This window comes from Fusarium musae, chromosome 6, assembly GCF_019915245.1.
Source record: "Fusarium musae strain F31 chromosome 6, whole genome shotgun sequence".
NCBI classification, from domain to species: Eukaryota; Fungi; Ascomycota; class Sordariomycetes; order Hypocreales; family Nectriaceae; genus Fusarium; species Fusarium musae.
In genome coordinates, this window is record NC_058392.1 from 4090427 (window position 1) to 4106993 (window position 16567).

General features: G+C 48.4%; 7 protein-coding genes across 7 annotated transcripts; 3 read left to right on the plus strand and 4 right to left on the minus strand.

Moving 5' to 3' along the window:
• Positions 1-99: 99 nt before the first annotated feature.
• Positions 100-2343, plus strand: J7337_009125 (uncharacterized protein; the record flags this gene model as incomplete). The annotated part of the gene is made up of 1 exon (XM_044826726.1): positions 100-2343. The coding sequence occupies one exon, from the start codon at positions 100-102 to the stop codon at positions 2341-2343; it is 2244 nt and encodes a 747-aa protein (XP_044679643.1).
• Positions 2344-2485: 142 nt separating this feature from the next.
• Positions 2486-4155, minus strand: J7337_009126 (uncharacterized protein; the record flags this gene model as incomplete). The annotated part of the gene is made up of 2 exons (XM_044826727.1): positions 2486-2654; positions 2675-4155. 2 exons carry the CDS (start codon positions 4153-4155, stop codon positions 2486-2488), a joined length of 1650 nt encoding a protein of 549 aa, XP_044679644.1.
• Positions 4156-4609: 454 nt separating this feature from the next.
• Positions 4610-6353, plus strand: J7337_009127 (uncharacterized protein; the record flags this gene model as incomplete). The annotated part of the gene is made up of 4 exons (XM_044826728.1): positions 4610-4823; positions 4888-4951; positions 5009-6140; positions 6189-6353. The coding sequence occupies 4 exons, from the start codon at positions 4610-4612 to the stop codon at positions 6351-6353; spliced, it is 1575 nt and encodes a 524-aa protein (XP_044679645.1).
• Positions 6354-7000: 647 nt separating this feature from the next.
• J7337_009128 (uncharacterized protein) lies at positions 7001-8682 on the minus strand (the record flags this gene model as incomplete). The annotated part of the gene is made up of 4 exons (XM_044826729.1): positions 7001-7813; positions 7867-7919; positions 7967-8495; positions 8542-8682. The coding sequence occupies 4 exons, from the start codon at positions 8680-8682 to the stop codon at positions 7001-7003; spliced, it is 1536 nt and encodes a 511-aa protein (XP_044679646.1).
• An 800-nt stretch (positions 8683-9482) lies between these two features.
• Positions 9483-10869, minus strand: J7337_009129 (uncharacterized protein; the record flags this gene model as incomplete). Its single annotated transcript, XM_044826730.1, has 4 exons — positions 9483-9772; positions 9889-10269; positions 10343-10637; positions 10705-10869. The coding sequence occupies 4 exons, from the start codon at positions 10867-10869 to the stop codon at positions 9483-9485; spliced, it is 1131 nt and encodes a 376-aa protein (XP_044679647.1).
• A 1211-nt stretch (positions 10870-12080) lies between these two features.
• Positions 12081-12859, plus strand: J7337_009130 (uncharacterized protein; the record flags this gene model as incomplete). The annotated part of the gene is made up of 2 exons (XM_044826731.1): positions 12081-12088; positions 12112-12859. The coding sequence occupies 2 exons, from the start codon at positions 12081-12083 to the stop codon at positions 12857-12859; spliced, it is 756 nt and encodes a 251-aa protein (XP_044679648.1).
• Positions 12860-13579: 720 nt separating this feature from the next.
• J7337_009131 (uncharacterized protein) lies at positions 13580-15283 on the minus strand (the record flags this gene model as incomplete). Its single annotated transcript, XM_044826732.1, has 1 exon — positions 13580-15283. One exon carries the CDS (start codon positions 15281-15283, stop codon positions 13580-13582), a length of 1704 nt encoding a protein of 567 aa, XP_044679649.1.
• Between the last annotated feature and the right edge of the window lie 1284 nt (positions 15284-16567).

Here is a 16567-nt window from a genome sequence, read left to right on the forward strand (position 1 = left end):
TTCTCAGTTGAAGAAACCAATATCACCTTTTCAGACCATTTCGCACATGCACTGCATAGCTACATCCTACCCAGCATCATTCTTTGCAGTCCTGTCATCATGAAGAGCGCTACCCTAGCAATCCAGACACATCGACGCCAGGATCACGATCATGAAATCTCCCAGACTCTGACCTTCGACAAGGCCGTGAAGGAAGTCGAAAATGGCCATGATCCTTCAGCTGTTGCCATCCGCCTGCTGGCAGAAATGTCACCAGCCGAGCGCTTGCATCTCCTGGATGGAGACATGCCTTTCTGGGATGGTCTGCGGGAAATACTCTGCGATCGTTATAACCGCAAACCATTTGTCATGGGCGCGATCCCTCGTCTCAACATTCCGGGAGTAAAGTTTACCGATGGGCCCAGGGGCATTGTCATGGGCTCGTCGACAGCCTTTCCAATTGCCATGGCGCGCGGTGCAACCTGGGATGTTGACCTCGAACGGCGTGTTGGTAATGCTATTGGACTCGAAGGCAAGGCCCAAGGCGCCAATCTCTTCGCTGGTGTATGTATCAACCTCCCGCGCCATCCAGCTTGGGGTCGCATCCAGGAGACATATGGAGAAGACCCCGTTTTGTTGGGCGAATTTGGCACTGCACTCACCCAGGGCGTTCAAAATCATATCATGGCATGCGTCAAGCATTTTGCTTTGAACTCGATAGAGAATGCTCGGTTCCGAGTTGATGTACAAGTAGACGAAGACGTGCTTCATGAAGTATACCTTGCTCACTTCAGGAAAGTTATCGAAGCTGGCGCAGCATCAGTCATGTCTTCATATAACTCGGTCAACGGCGAGTGGGCTGGGCAGAGCAGGCTCTTACTTACAGATATCTTGCGCGACCAGTGGGATTTCACTGGATTCGTCATGACAGACTTCATTTTCGGTCTTCGAAACGCTGCGACTTCTCTGAAGAACGGCTTGGATATTGAAGCTCCTTTCATGCAACAACGGGCAATGCATCTGAATGATGCATTGATGAGTGGTGAAATATCCTGGGTTGATGTCAGCAAAGCGGCCATGAACATTTTGCGCACCCAGCTCGAATTTGGCTCTCTTCTTGTCCAGGAAGCACCTGATGAGTCGGTTGTCTTCTGTGCAGAACATCGACAGCTCGCCCGAGAGGTTGCAGGACGATCAATGGTTCTTCTTAAGAATGATCCTATCAATGGCAATCCGGTTCTGCCACTCAAATCAGAAGGGCTATCTCGTTTGGCTGTTATTGGCCGTCTGGCAAACAAACCCAACACGGGGGACAAGGGATCCTCACAGGTTTTTTCACCGACCATCGTCACCCCCTACCAAGGACTCAAGAGTGATATTCCGAGCGCAGATGTTATTCTTGAAGATAGTGACAATCCAGAAGCCGCTCGAGAGGCCGCCGAGCAAGCAGATGTTGCTGTTGTTATCGTAGGCTACGATGCCGGGGATGAGGGCGAATATGTGGTACCTTCGCTCCAGAATGACCCTAGCCTATCTGAGCTATTCCCCCCGACGAGAAATCCTGACGAGGAAGAGATGTTGTCGATTGTGCGGGGAAATCCAGCCCAAGGAAAACAAGAATCAGCATTGGAAGTTGGTGCTGGTGGCGACCGACGGTCCCTGCGATTAAGACCTCGAGACGTTCAAGTTATCAATGCCGTGGCGTCTGCCAACTCACATACAATCGTGGTGCTTATTTGCGCCGGTGCTGTTATAATGGAGGAATGGAAAGACAAAACACCCGCTCTCTTGATCAGTTGGTACGCTGGGTCAGAGGGTGGCCATGCACTCGCAGACGTCTTGCTTGGACGTGTCGATGCTGGAGGTAGATTACCATTCTCTATTCCTAAGGATGAAAGCCACCTCCCAGAACTTGACATCGAAGCATCAAGTATCAAATATGATCGTTGGTACGGCCAAGCTCTGCTCGATAAACTTGGAGTTGACGCGGCTTTTCCACTCGGTTATGGGTTGTCCTATACAAAGTTTCGATTCAGGAACCTTGAATGTGAGTATTTGACAGGCCGGAGGATTATCAAGGTCGCGTTGGACGTGGAAAATATAGGTCTGAGATCCGGCCATCACGTTGCCCAGGTGTATGGATACCCTAAGATGGCAGAGTTTCCGCATCGGGTCTTGCTTGGTTTCAGGAATGCTTACTTGCAATCGAGGGAGTCGAAGCGAATATGTATCGAAGCATCCTTGCGGCCAATTGAACGATGGGTCAATGGCAAATTCTGCTTGTTGGTTAGTTCTGTTGTGATTGAGGTTGCTGGACACTCTGGGGACAAGGAGGCAATTCGCGTGGTTTGTAAGCTGTATTGAAGCGCACAATATGTACAATTAGCAGATAAATTGATTGGAATTTTGATTACAGCTTGCTACATGCCGCAAATAATGGTAAGATCACTACACAACTTCGACGAGCCATTTCATTGTTTGTAATACCGAAAGCATTCCATCGGCCTCAAGGCTCCAGTATTCGACCATTTTCAAGGTATCCAAGACTGTGTCCTTCCAACCTAAAGGCAAAAGGGTAGACCCGGGGTGTAAGCGTGCAAACCCAAGCAGTATACTTGCGCTTCTTGCTGAGCTTCGCAGCATAAGCCAAGTCCCGTGGTGACGATGGTAGTAACCTGGTGCATTAACGAGCAACCTTTGGTGGTGACAAGCCAGTGCAGCAGAAGTATCATGATCATCCAACTCTTGGTCTACAGCTTCATTAAGAGCAAAATGCATAAACGGCCAGGAAATAAGCTCGCGGATATACGTGATGCGCCCGCGCAGTACGAATCGGATCACATCATCCTCGACACCTCCATAAGGAGAGGATTCATTTTCGATACTGACGAGCGGCGGTAGTGAGGCTTGCCATGTCTCGAGTTGATGTGATGTATCTTTTCTGATCTCTCTTAAAACTCTTGAAACCCACAGCCAGCTTCCATGCTGGAGCTGGCCCATTATTCTTCGAGCATTCACCTCGACTCTCCATAGAGCTATCTCGGATAGGTAAAAGTACCATGCTCGCTCAAAATCACCTTCGCATCCATCGGGAGGCTTGGGGAACAGCTCGGGAGGGTCATCAGCCAATCCAGCGGGGCTAGACATGCCCAGTTCGAACCTGAGCTCCTGTTCAGACTTCCAGCACGACCATAAAACACTCTGTTCTGAAGTCTCCTGCGTACTTGTCTGGCCCGAAGCAGGGTCGAGTTGTCGGGTATAAGGAAGCGAGTGGCAAATCGCCAATCCGTGTACAAATGTTGTCCAAGCCTCGACAGGTCGTATCAGTGACATGAGAAGAACCCCTGATAGAAAGGCGCACTGAGCATGTATCAGTCCCACTGGACCTAAGCCGCCACCAACTCTTCTCTGTGCTGCCTCGAATAGGGAAATCGCCATTCGTCTGTCTGGGTGTGATAGAGGGAGATGCTCTTCGAGTGGTCGGGCAATGGCTCCGTTGGCGCAAACCAGAAGCGCCAGACCGGAGTCGATGCTCCAGTCGAGTCCCTGTGCGCACAGCCTGGAGACAAGTCTTCTTGTTTCTTCCTCGTCCAAGATTGGGTTCTTGACATGAATATGGGCGAAGAAGCTACTGAGCCATCGCTCGCATGATGCCCGGTCGAGAATCTCATCCACCCATGGTCTCTGTGCATTACTGCATTCAGACTGTGACCCAGGGGGTTGTTGTGTATGGGACGTCAGAATTGGTAACTGGACGTCTCTGAAGACACTCCATTGGAGGACTTTGTCGATCGTAATAGGGAAAAGAATCTTGTGGATGACACTAGGCTCGGGCGATAAGTCGTTGCTGGTCTCATGGATACTGTCATCATAATGGGTCCCTAGGAACGCCGGCTGGGGCCTCGATTGGCTGTCTATCTTACGCCCGAGTCGGTCGAGCCGGTCTAGGATAGCAAGGCTCGCTTGATCGAATGTCACATTGGTGTCTGGTTCGAAAACACATTGCACGCCAGCTTTTACGCAGAATGAACAGGCCGGCCGTTGCTGATCGCACTTTGTTCTCCGAGCGCGGCATACCTGGCATGCTTTGATGGCTCGTTTCCTAGCGTACGTAGAGCCAGGGCGGCTGATGGAGGCACGGTGACTGTCTGCGCGACGGCGAGATTGAGACGCCATGGCGTTGAGAGAAAGATAAAAAGAAGGGCAGCGGAATGTCGGGGGGGATGCTAAAAAGAGATACGAGTGATGTTGAGTGATGGTTTCTCTTTATTCAGCAAGAAACAAGGCATTGGAAACTAGCGGAGTGTCGGGGCCAAATCCGATGTGTAGAAGTCATGGTTCTATACCAGTTTTCGCCTAGTTGAGCCATTCTTCCCCGCATGGGGAACAAGTCTAAGAGTTTTCTCGCGACCCCGCGAATTAGACCAAACCTTCCCCAGACTCGGTTGGCTTGGAAATGGCCTGGGTCGCAACCGAATAGCATATCATGTCGACAAACTCACCGGCCACCGGAGGGATATAAGATACAAAGAGCACGCTCCTCTTCCCTTTTTTCCCCTTCAAATGATCATCAACAGCATCGCCAACTACTCTTCTGATTGAAATTTGACAATACAACATCAACCTCACCATGTCCAACACCAGTCAGCATGCACTCGACCAAAAGAGTACCTTCAGCCACATAGACGCAACCGTTGAGCATATGGCAGTCTCTGACAAACACATGCTGGATCAGATCCAAGTGGCCAATGCCAACGAACATAGTCTGACCTTCAAGGATGTCGTTCGAAAGCACCCCAAGATTATCTGGTGGTCTTTCTTCTGGTGCATGTGTGCTGTGGGTTGTGAGTTTTCGCTCTTCGGATGATACCGGCATATCTACTGTGAGATGCTGACTTGTCCAACCAGGGGGTTTTGATACCCAGGTCAACGGTGCCATGGTAGGTGTTCCAGCCTTTCGCAAATACTATGGGTAAGTCATCATTTCATTTCAACCCTCTAATAATATTATTTCTAATCCATGATAAAGTCACGAGCTCAATGGTGACTGGGTGATCCCGGCCGACTGGTTGACCGCTTTCAACATTGTCTCTTCCGTCGGTCAGTTCTTTGGAGGTTTTGTTTGCAGCGCCATCTCCGATAGAATGGGCCGCAAGAAGAGTCTTACTTTGGGGGTTCTTGTTGTGACTGGAGGCATCATGGGAGAGTCCTTTTCTTCCACCCGAGCTGCTTTCGTAGTCAGCAAGCTTATCCTTGGCGTCGGAGTTGGCTTTTACTTGACACTGGGCCCTATCACCTGCTCCGAGATCGCCCCGACTGTCTTACGTGGTCTCTCTACCGCTGGTGTCAACCTTGCTATTGCCGTCGGTCAACTGATATCGAATTCGGTGACTTCAGGTTTTGGTAACCGAGACGACGTTTGGGCTTTCCGGGGACCATTCCTGGCGCAGCTGATCTTCTCTATCTTCCTCTTCATCGGTAGCTTTCTCTCTCCCGAGTCGCCTTGGTATCTTGTGCGAGCTGGAAAGATGGAAGAGGCCAGAATTGTCCTTCAGGATCTGTATGGATCTGAATTTGAGGCATTGGAAAAGCTTCAAGCCATTCAGCAAACAGTCGAAGAGGAGGCCACCATGGCTAGTCCTCCCTACATCTCGGCATTCAAGGGCACTGATAGAGTTCGTACATTTATTTCTATCGGTGTCTTTGCTTGTCAACATTCCGTCGGTATCATTTTCGTCCTCAGCTTCTCCACATATTTTTTCCAATTAGCTGGACTCAATACGCAAAAGTCTCTGAACCTTGGTGTTGGTGTTACCGCCTGTGGTGTAGCTGGCAATATCTGCTCGTGGTTTATTGTGAACCGCTTTGGCCGCCGCCCTATCTTTATCCTGGGAATGTTCGCCTGTACGACCATTCTTCTTCTCATCGGTGTTCTCGATGTAGTGCCAACAGGTGCCGCCAAGTGGGCTATGTCTTCTCTGACTGTTGTCTTCTCGTTTGTGTACTTCCTCACGATTGGCGCGGTAGCATTTGTTTTACTGGGTGAAGTCTCCTCCCTGTCCCAAAGGGCGCGAACAACCGCTTTGGCCACTGCAACTCAGGCTATCTTTGGTATTATTATGTTCTTCGCTGTTCTATATATGGTCAATCCTGACGCTGGCGTAAGTTCTGCCCTGTCCTTGAACGACTGAATATGCTAATTGTTTTAGAACCTCGGCGGCAAAGTTGGCTTTATCTTTGGTGGACTCTCGGCCTTTGCTTCCATTATCTGTGTTTTCTATATCCCCGAGCTCAAAGGACGAACTTATCAGGAAATTGATACAATGTTTTATCGCCAAGTTCCTCTGCGCAAGATGGGATCTTATATTATATAATAGTTAAACAAGACTTACTTTATTCTAAATCTTTAATAGTTGGAAAACTAATGTAAAAAGTCTAGATACAATAACTAGGAATTTATAATCTACTAGATCTCTATTACTGAGAGTCTTATTCAGCTAAAAGCTCATCTGCCTCGCTTTTATCTCTCCGAGAGCGGACTGCATTCACAGCATAAGCGAGAGATTTCGCGCACTTGCAACACAGGTCTAGTAACTTCGTCTTATGTTTTGAAGCATTCGGCTGGCCCTTGTCGAAGTACAAAGCTTCTGAAAGTGCAAGGAAGGGCGTCTTCCAATGGTAGATTGCCACAATGCAAGGAAAGGTAATATCTATATGGTAATAGGAATAAATAAAAGCTTTGGCAGCATTATTACAGTTAGTTACAGATTGTATCCTTAGCAATATCTGCAAGCCGTATCAGGACAGTATCCATGGTTGCAAGTATAACTACACAGCTCTTGTAATCGTCCCCAAGATCTGAAGCAGGGCATCCCTCGCGGCCAATCGAAGCTGGAGGTGACACAGCTGTTCCATACTTGGTACACTTGCATTGAGCTGGTGGGCAGTAGTTGTAGGCACAAGTGAACTTGCAGAGACCAAGATAGTTACCACTTTGACCGTCTGCTATAGCACCCTCAATTCAAGTCTTTCCACTCCCTGTGCCAGTCGTCATGGGGGGACCATTTCCTTGTGTCGGGGAAGCTGGGTTGGTTCCGAGAGAAGGCTTAGGCTGGCACGTCGTGACATGCAGACCGACAGTCAACGACGCGAGACCACTGCTATCAAGAGGGTCAGAGAAGCTGGCGGCAACGGTACCAACATAGGCATTAAAGTTGTACAAGCCGCAGGGGCAGACAGACGTGATTTCCATGAGTGAGGTATCGGATAAGACGTTATTGCTGCCACGTTTGAGAGTGAATGTCTGCTTGCCAAGGCCAGCATCGACCTTGATAAGAGTAGCTCCAGCAGGAACCTCTTTCGTAACAGTGTTGCTGCCTGATTTGATGATGACCGTTCCAGCAGACTGGAGCAGACTCACGACGTAGACAGCGTCTTCCATTGTTTGCCATCCATCCGGGCGACCCTGGAAATAGTTCTCATTTGGCTTAGGTGGCGCTCTACCAGAAGTTGTATCGGTAGCATCGCAGTTGAGGGCCTTCAAATTACGGCGATACCAGTAGATAATCTGATCCTTTTCGATATACTTGGCCACGTTGGTGTCTTTGTTCTTGTATGCGGCGATAAAGGGTTTAAAGAGATCAAGCCAACCGTTGTGAGGCATATCGTTGGACCATTTGGATGCTCCATCGTCGGTGTGTTTGTTTTTGAGGGGTCCGATATAGTGAGACTCGCCATAGTCGTTCCAGGTGAGGATTTCAACCATAGGGAATCCATTTTGAAGAACCTCGTTCCAGCGGTCGAAGATGAGTGAGCCGCTGGGGAAGACCCAGTTCTAGTACTGTCAGTCTTTTGGCCATTCTTTCTCCATAATAAGAGAGAACTAACCTTGGACCAGTCGACCTCAGGACCATAGTGAGTAAAGAACCAGGGCGAGATAGCTAGTTATGAGTCAGCCACCTGCACTATTATATAGAGGGATACTTACGAGCCATGTACTTTTTGTTCCCAAGCCAGTTCGTGTAACTCTTATCACCATCGGCGACACTGACACTCTTACCATCCTTAGGCGCCTTGTTGTTACCATCATTTGGCCAACCCATCCAGTTCAGAGCACCATCAATACCATTCGTAGAGCCTCCCCAAGGAGTAAAGTTAGGGACGAAGAAGATATTAGAGCCAGAAGCACTTCTCACAGCGTTGGCATCGAGGTTATCTCCTGCAAAACTGGAAACAAAAACTCTGTTGTCAATGCGTAGCTGACCTGGGTGGTCGGCATACTTCTTGACCTTCTGGCCAACAGCGGCTGCATCGCCAACTGACCAGAAGTGAAAGTCGAATGAGATGAAAACCTTCATGCCATTACGGTCGGCAGATTCATACGCGTAATCGAGCTGTGCATCCGTGTAATCGTCGGTGCCGATGTTGAGGGCAAAGGCGTCAATGCCAGCGGACTTTGCACGCTTCATATCATCGTCGTAATCAGCAGAGTTTTGTCTGTTGCCAACAATGCCAATCTCGCGGTGTTAATTGAGTATGGGTGTGAGGGGTAGATATGCATACCATGAAATGAGCGAATACCAGACGATCGCTGGTGGAGGCTCTTTCAACTAGCGATCGACTGTCAAGAGCAGCACCTTGACAAATTGTAGCAGCGAAGGCTGCCAGGCCAAGGCCTTGGAATAGACGAGAAACAAGAACCATAGTGAACTATGTTCGACTACCAAACTGTTGATCGTTGGTTTGTCAATGAACCGGAGGGATCAAAGAGCAGAGTTTGCTGCTTTTGAAAACAACGCAGGTATGCGGAACACCCATGCTGACGGTGCAGGGAAGAAGATTGCAACGCTGTGGGTCAGGAGGTCCATCTATGTGCAGTGGGCTGACACAATGTTTCATGGATTAATGGTGTGTTTGAAAGATATTAATATACGCTAACCTACAAGATCAATCCTGCAAGCTACAGTAAGGTACATACTAAAACATTAGACAAATGACTATTCAGCGGTATTTTGCCCATACCTTTCCTCCTAAAGTCCCTTGTCTGAGAGTCATCAGATGAATGCCCAGAGGAGCCTCTATTTCGACCATGTCTATGACCTGTAACCGAGCGTAATACGAGGCTGACAGGGTTCTGAAGGATTCACCTGCTCCGCAATATCTGCCATAATAGGAAGCCAGTTGCCATTTTGCCCATATTCAGGGAAATCCGGCATTAGTATTTAATCGCTATATGTAAGTTCCCTGTCGCTAACTCCTATATAATAAACTTACTTAATTTAGCTATATCTAGTCTAGTAAACTAATTTTAAACTATTTAAATAAATTATATATTACTATTATAAATTAAACTTAAAGGCTTAAGTAATATATTTATTTATACTTAATTAATAAATAGTAAAAGTTTTAGAGTTTTTAAAATATATATATAAATATACTTTTTACTTTATTAACTTTCCTTTATATATGCTATAAAACTTATTTATATAAGACTTAAAGGCTATCTAGTGACTTGCCCGCTGATAGGCGCTAGCTAATACACGAACTTGGTTAATATAAAACTGTCGGGCTGCGTGTGTTGTTGGGGGGAAGGTAATTCCATGAGGCATCCCAGGAATAATCTCAAGTTGTGAGTCGATATTATTATTCCTAAGGCGAAGCGAATAGAGGATGCCCTCATCACGGAGATAATCCCTGCCACCAACAGTAGTAGAGGTCGGGGGGTGGTTCTTAGGGACTGCAGCGTTGAGAACTGATACGAGGTCAGAGCAGCACTCCTCGCCAGCATATTTATCTAGGAAGCCATGTTTTAGTATAATTTAAGTATTATATTCCATCTAATCCTTACATGGCATTACCCTGAGCAGAACAACTTGATCATAAGAGTTACTAAGAAGGATAAGGACTTACCAAGTAGGAGTTGCACTCCGATCAAGCCTGTTTCCCTATGCTCGAGCATATTCACAGATGACGACTTGACCTGCATAGCGTCTGAGTACTGCCTTGGGTGACACACCAGGGGAACTACCAAGCTGACATGGCAGATTCGAGGTATCTCATGCTCCATGGCATCACGCAGAGCAACTGCTGCAGCGAGATTCCCCCCAGCCGAGCAGCCCCATATCGCGATACACTTAACATCAACCCCATAGTTCGAGGCATTATCAATTGTCCATTGAATAGACTGGTAGCAGTCGTTAAGTGGTATGGGAAACTGGTTCTCTGGGGCGAGGCGGTAGTCCACGTTGATGATGACAGCGTCAAGCTCTAACGCGAAGAACTTTGCAAGGTCTGAGAAGGAGACGGGTCAGACCAAAATGGTTTCCGGATGGCAAAGACTTTATGGAATAATTTTATATCGTACCTTCGTCGACTTCGGGATATCCATGAATGAAGCCCCCTCCATGGTACAGAATAAGGGCTGGCCGACCCCCCTGGCTTGGAGAGATTGGAGAATAGATGCGGACTCTGTAAGATTGATCACCGCCATACGTTACAATAACATTTTCGATCTTTAATTGTTCAATTGGCTGTCGGAAGGCTGTGGCAGGAGGCCCCCGAGGCAGATTCATCACGACATTGTCTAGCCATTGTCGGGCAGCAGGCACGTCTGCTTCGTTGGGCAGTTCGCTTCCGAGGAACGGCGGCTTGGAATATTCCTGCTAATGTTAAGAAGATTCCTTATCATAGATAGAAGACCTCTTTCATATATCTGGCTCAGCTTACTTGTACATAGTTAAGATCTAGGGCCTCGATAATGTTGGGCTCATCGTGACGTCTGAGAGCAGTGACAGCATTGGGTGGCACTGGAAGGGTTTGGAGATGGCTTTGATTCTCCAAGACGGTAGGCTCGTGGGATATCTTGGGCATCTCGATCGTGGCGTCTCCCATCTTGAAGACTTTTTGACTTGGAGTTGTACTTAATTGTGTAACAGCGAGGCAAGCCAAGGATAGGAAAGTCAGTAGTGATTCGATGCGACTCAATCAGGAAATAAAAGAAAGAATTGAGAAGCAGGATAATATATATAGTATAGAGGTGCATGATTAGAATATGTACGTACAAAGCAACCCCATTGAAGATGTCAAGCTGGTTTCCGGACGCTTCCCCGGGCTCTTGTTCGGGCGCATTGGTAAACACCGTGGTGCACATCTCGGCCCCACTGTCGCGGCGGAGGAGCTGTCGGAGTAATGCTCGGAAGATCTTTTGTTTTCTCCGCCCTCCTGCCCGGGATAGCTCCCGCACTAGCAGTCAAACGGTAAGATCACATAAAGGAGCTCACACTTATTCGGAAAGCTGTTTGTAGTTGGCTGCCACAACACGAGAAGCACGACAACTACTTTTACTTCTCTATTAAGAAGATTTCATTAAGTTCGTTCTCTAAGAAACGAGGTTTAACTCAACAAATTCACCATGGAAAAGATGAATGAAGTGGCCACTGCGAATGCGCACATCGATGTAGCGCCGGGAATGAATGGAGAAGAGATGGTGCAGAATGAGGGAAGATGGTGGAACTGGCGCGTCATGGTGAATTGTGAGTCAAAACCCACCGTGGCCCCTTACCTTTCTTAGGCTGTTGCTTACCCTGATACGTTCTTGCTTTAGTGATTATTTTAGGTCTGGCAATCGGCCTCTTTGGCTACGACAATGCGTTTGCCTCCCCTCTCGTATCGTTGCCTCTCTTCGTCGAAAAGTTTCAGGGTCACCTTGTTGCTGGACAGTTGATTTTCTCGGTATAGTACACTTTTGAAGATGTTTCTGTATTGATTTTGTTCTCTCGGTCCTAAGAAGAAATTAGCTGACCCAAAGCATCATGTTGCTCACAACGTTTAGGCCCATAATCTACAATTGATGATCTGTGTACCCCTGGTTGGAGCTGCTATGGGCGCATTCCTCGCCGTCCCCTGTCAGAATCGACTTGGCCGCAAAGGCACTTTCCTATCTTCGTACTGTCTTTTGTGCATCCCAGGATCTCTGTTACAGCTCTTTGCGCCTAATCTAGCTGCCATAGTTGTTGGTAGATTTTGGAACTGTAAGAGAAGCTTCCCCTCTGCTTTACCAGATTATTATCCCCGACTCGTAGTCGCCTGCTGACCAGCTTCAGATGTGGGCGTAAGTATTCTCTCAAACTGCAGCCCAATATATATCTCTGAATTGGTCCCCACGCACGTACGTGCCCGAGCCGTGGGATTAACCGTCGCAGGAGCAGGAGCGACTTCGGTCATCGCTACCGTTGTTGTCTGGACTACATCGAAGTACAACTCCCACTGGCAATACTCTGCTCCGCTCGCCGTCCAAGCTGCAATGCCGGTCACGTTCGCTATTCTGTCTCTCTTTCTCACCGAGTCTCCAACTTGGCTGATGTCTCGTGGGCGCCGCGATGATGCAAGACAGAGCCTCATCCTCCTCCGGGGCGGCAATATCCCACAGGCTGAGAGTGAGCTGCGCGACATTGACCTCGCCTTATGCTTAGAGTCAGAAGGCGGCGAAGCCCTTCACTTTTGGGAGATTCTTAACGGAGAAAATATTGAACGAACACTTACAGCCTCTGCTTTCATCAGTCTGGGCCAAGTTGGCGGTCAAATTCTCGTCGGCACATACTCGACCGTCATCCTCGTGCAGAGCGGTGTGGCGGACCCTTTTGAGATCACTATTATTATCTTCCTCCTCCAGTTCGTTGGTACTATCGTAGGCCCCACGCTTCTTGATAAGGTCGGCAGACGGCCGGTCGCTCTCGTCGGCTTCTTCCTCATCCTTTTAATCGACATCGTCGCAGGCGTACTAGCATGCGTGGGGTTGAAGACGCAGCCCCAGAAAACTGGTCTGGCTGCCTTGTGCATCATCCTCAGTTTTGTTAATGCTGCGAGCTTCCAGTCCATGTGAGTATCTGAAATCATCCCGTTGCAACAATTTCCTGTCTGAGATATTTCACTTACTAAGCTGTTAAAACCCAGCTGTTATGTATTGCCAACCGAGATCCCAACCCTGCGACTTCGTGAGCCAACTATGTCTTGGACCGTCTTTTGGAGCTACACTACGGCAATTTTGACGACATTGATAGTGCCTCAGATCACCGCGATAGATGGGTTTGTCCTTAATATTCTTGGACGATGCAGTATTTACTTCTTGAGACTGATAATTGGTGACTTATAGGGCAAATCTTGGGGCGAAAGCCTTCCTCATATTCGCGGGCTGCATGGCAATTACATTGACTCTGGCTTTCTTCTTGTTGTTCGTAGCTCCGATCCCACTTACCGCTCCATTGAGTTGCCTGCTAACTAGGTGTGACATATAGGCCTGAGACGTCCAATCGAACACTTGCCGAAATTGATCAGCTTTACGAATCCGGTCTATCTAAGCGTCACTGGAAGGTATATAAGAGTCTTTTCATTGCTCTGACTAGAACTGTTTTCGCTGATTGGTTTCTTTTAGAAGTGTCGAGCTTAGAAATATCGCAAGCTGGGATATAGAGATCTTTTTCCTGCATTTTTTATCACTACTCGTCAATTCTGGACTTGGCTATTTACGCAGAAATTGTGGAACTTGTAGCAGTATTAATATCCTTGCATTGGACTATGGTCAAAGTAGTAAGACAGCCTTTTCTTATTCCGCCGATGTTCCCTGCTCCTCCGAATCCTCCCATGTCGATCCTACACCCTCATGGTGCAACTCGCTCACCTCGTTGAACGGTAGACTGAACTGCTGCGGTACCCCAGAGATTACAATCTGTATCACAGCCAGTTCTGGCGTGAAAAGAGTCTCATAGTCTAAGTCGTATACTACCCGTATTAATTCCGAGATTATATCTTTGCACTGCGCCAGGACGTCCAGTGTCGATGCGATGTTGAAGATTGACGTGCTGAGTTTTGCCAATTTCCCGTGACCTATTATCCTTTGTTGGCCAGGGTCAACAGCCCTGATGTGCTGCAGGCTGGATAATCCTATACTCTGCAACAGCCATGCTGCCTGGGCATCATGTCGAGGTTTCACTTTCTGCTGCCGCTGCGCTGCTGATGAGGCAGCGCACTTCTTCTCCCAATGCTGGCTGAGGAGCCATTGCTGGGTAAGGTTGACATCTGCTTCTTGCATGCTGGTATCTGGCTTTGGCACCGCGCTCTCGATAATGGCGAGGATGTTAGTTCTGGGTACGGAGACCTCCAAGATCTGGTCGGTTCTTTCTGCACCATAGAGGAGAACAAGAGCATGCAGCATCCTTACAGCTTTATTGTCTAGGGCTTGGAAACGACGTTGAAGGGGCAGATGTAGAAACCATGGATCTGGAATCGCCTCTTCGTTGATATGCCAGTCCATGAGGTCCTTATTCTCCGCCAATTCTTTACAGTACGCCATGGTTCCTTTGACTCGAGGGTTGCCGTAGACAGCCAACGAGGCCAGCTCTGTTACAAAAAGCACCGCTGAGATCCTCCAATACAAAGCCCGTGCGACCGGCATTAAAGTTGTTGGATCTATCAGACGCAGAAGACCGCATGCTTCATTAAGATAGTAGAAGGCCAGCTTATGTTCGTCACAGACGCTGTAAGCCACAAACATGGCGAACGACTGAGTAACGGCCTCACAAGAGGGATTCTGCGCCAGGTAGCTGGTGCGCTGCGATTGTATCTGTTGCAGCAGCTCCAAAAGGCGTCCTGTGCCACGCTGAGGGGTCTGGCGAAACCTTGCTGCTTCATTAATGATGATCATTGAATAGCATGATAGGCGGAAGTCGATTGAAGCATCATGCTCGCCCCCATCAACTTGCTCGATGAACATGGTAGGGTGCCAGAGGGGATATCGTTGATAATGGTATGCCACGTACTCCCTCATCTCTGACATTAAAAGCTCTTTGGAAAGCGTTACGTTGTCAGGTGGAGACAGAGGTAGAGACCAAGATAGAGGGATAGACGGCGAGTCAGTCTGCACAGCGGTATCGTTTTCCACTGCACATGATCGCTCGTGTTCCATCGCATAATCAACTAGGGTTGCATTGTCTTCTACGCCGGAGAGGTCCTGGTCTATGCTGGGGCAGAACGAGGCTGTCCTTGGTTTGGCCGAATCTGGGGAATGGCCTAGTGCAGAAGTGCCACTAGAGCTACCAAAAACTGCCATTTTTACGCTCGTGGAAGATACGGCAGGGGGAGAGTCGCTGCTGCTCGATGGTAATGTCGGTCTAGTTGTTATATAGAGCATTCCGTTGTCAATACGCGAGGTAGAGGTCTCCGCCTCCTCCTGGGACGCCTGAAAAGCTCTCAGCTCTTGGAGAACACTATTCGCTATGTCAGCAACGGCAAAGTAAAGACAAGAACACATGCTGGGAAGGGTGTCACGACCATCCAGTCTTTGGACCTCTTTTTTGTCGCCGGTAGTTGTATGTGCAGCGCAAACCAGCCTGCAAACAACGCGCGCACTGTTGCTCTGGCCACTGCGAGGGGTGATAAGGCGCAAACGGAAGGCACTAGATGTTCATAAGAAAAATTGAATTATGGGAGACTTGTTGGTTACAAGTGTGGCTCTCGACTTACCCTGACTTTGCGCCTGCGGCAAGCATCGCAAGCCTGCGGCCTGGAGTTCCTGATAGTATCCATTGGATGCTTCAATAGTTTTGCGGTCGTCGTTTATGGAGCTAACGATGATGATGAAAGGGGGTAAAGACCCTGAGATAGCATCCAAACAATGTATCAACGTGACAGTGCGTGTCAAGCTGATGCACATGCTGCTGCGGGGTAATTGCGCCCTAATATAGCAATCCAAGCCATCTTTTCGCTAGCCCCAGCAACACTGAAGGTTTGGGGAAGGGATCTACCATGGTAAGCCAGTAACTAACAGTCAATCTAGACCCAACCTGGAGAATTGACTAGTCTCGTTAGAGGAATTGAGAGGAGGGAAAAGGGAATTTACCTGCCTCGGTTAACTCTGCAAAAGCATTGAATGTGATCTTCTTTCGAAGCGTTCACAGCGCCGACTAGAATATGTTGTGTTCTAGAATGGATGTTCAGCTAGCATACTTTCTTAATACGACATATCTACATTTGAACCCTACTGATACTTCAATTTTGCTGTTTAATACAATTATTGGTCATTTCTGAATTCTAGAGAAACTGTGTGACTCCGGGTTCCGTGTGAGGTGCAAGTTTATCCGCCACCAGCACTCTTCCCCATAGTAGCAGCCAATTTTCCGTCTCATATGCCCTCACAATGCCTAGTTACTACAAACAGCTCGATTACCTTTCGCCTCACCTCGAGGTCAGGGGAATGAAACGTAGCGAACTGCAGGACCAGCACGATAGATAGATAGGCCGTGAAAGCGTTGCTTTACACCTATTGCCGAGTTCAGAGATGTCGCCGCTGTACGTCATCTTACCGCAATACCATGATCCTGGCAGTGGCGCACCACGTCTGGATCGTGAGAACGGCCGCTCTGTGCTCATGGTGCCTAGGATGGTGTTCTGGAGGAGTGCGTGTAATCCGCTTGCCCATTGACACTGTTTTACGCAGAAGAGCGACAACGAAAGCCCAGTTTCTGGCTGGTCGGGAGCCTAAAGGTACTCTCATAGCACGTTTGTGAACAGAGCGTCCCTCGACTCAGCTAGCGTG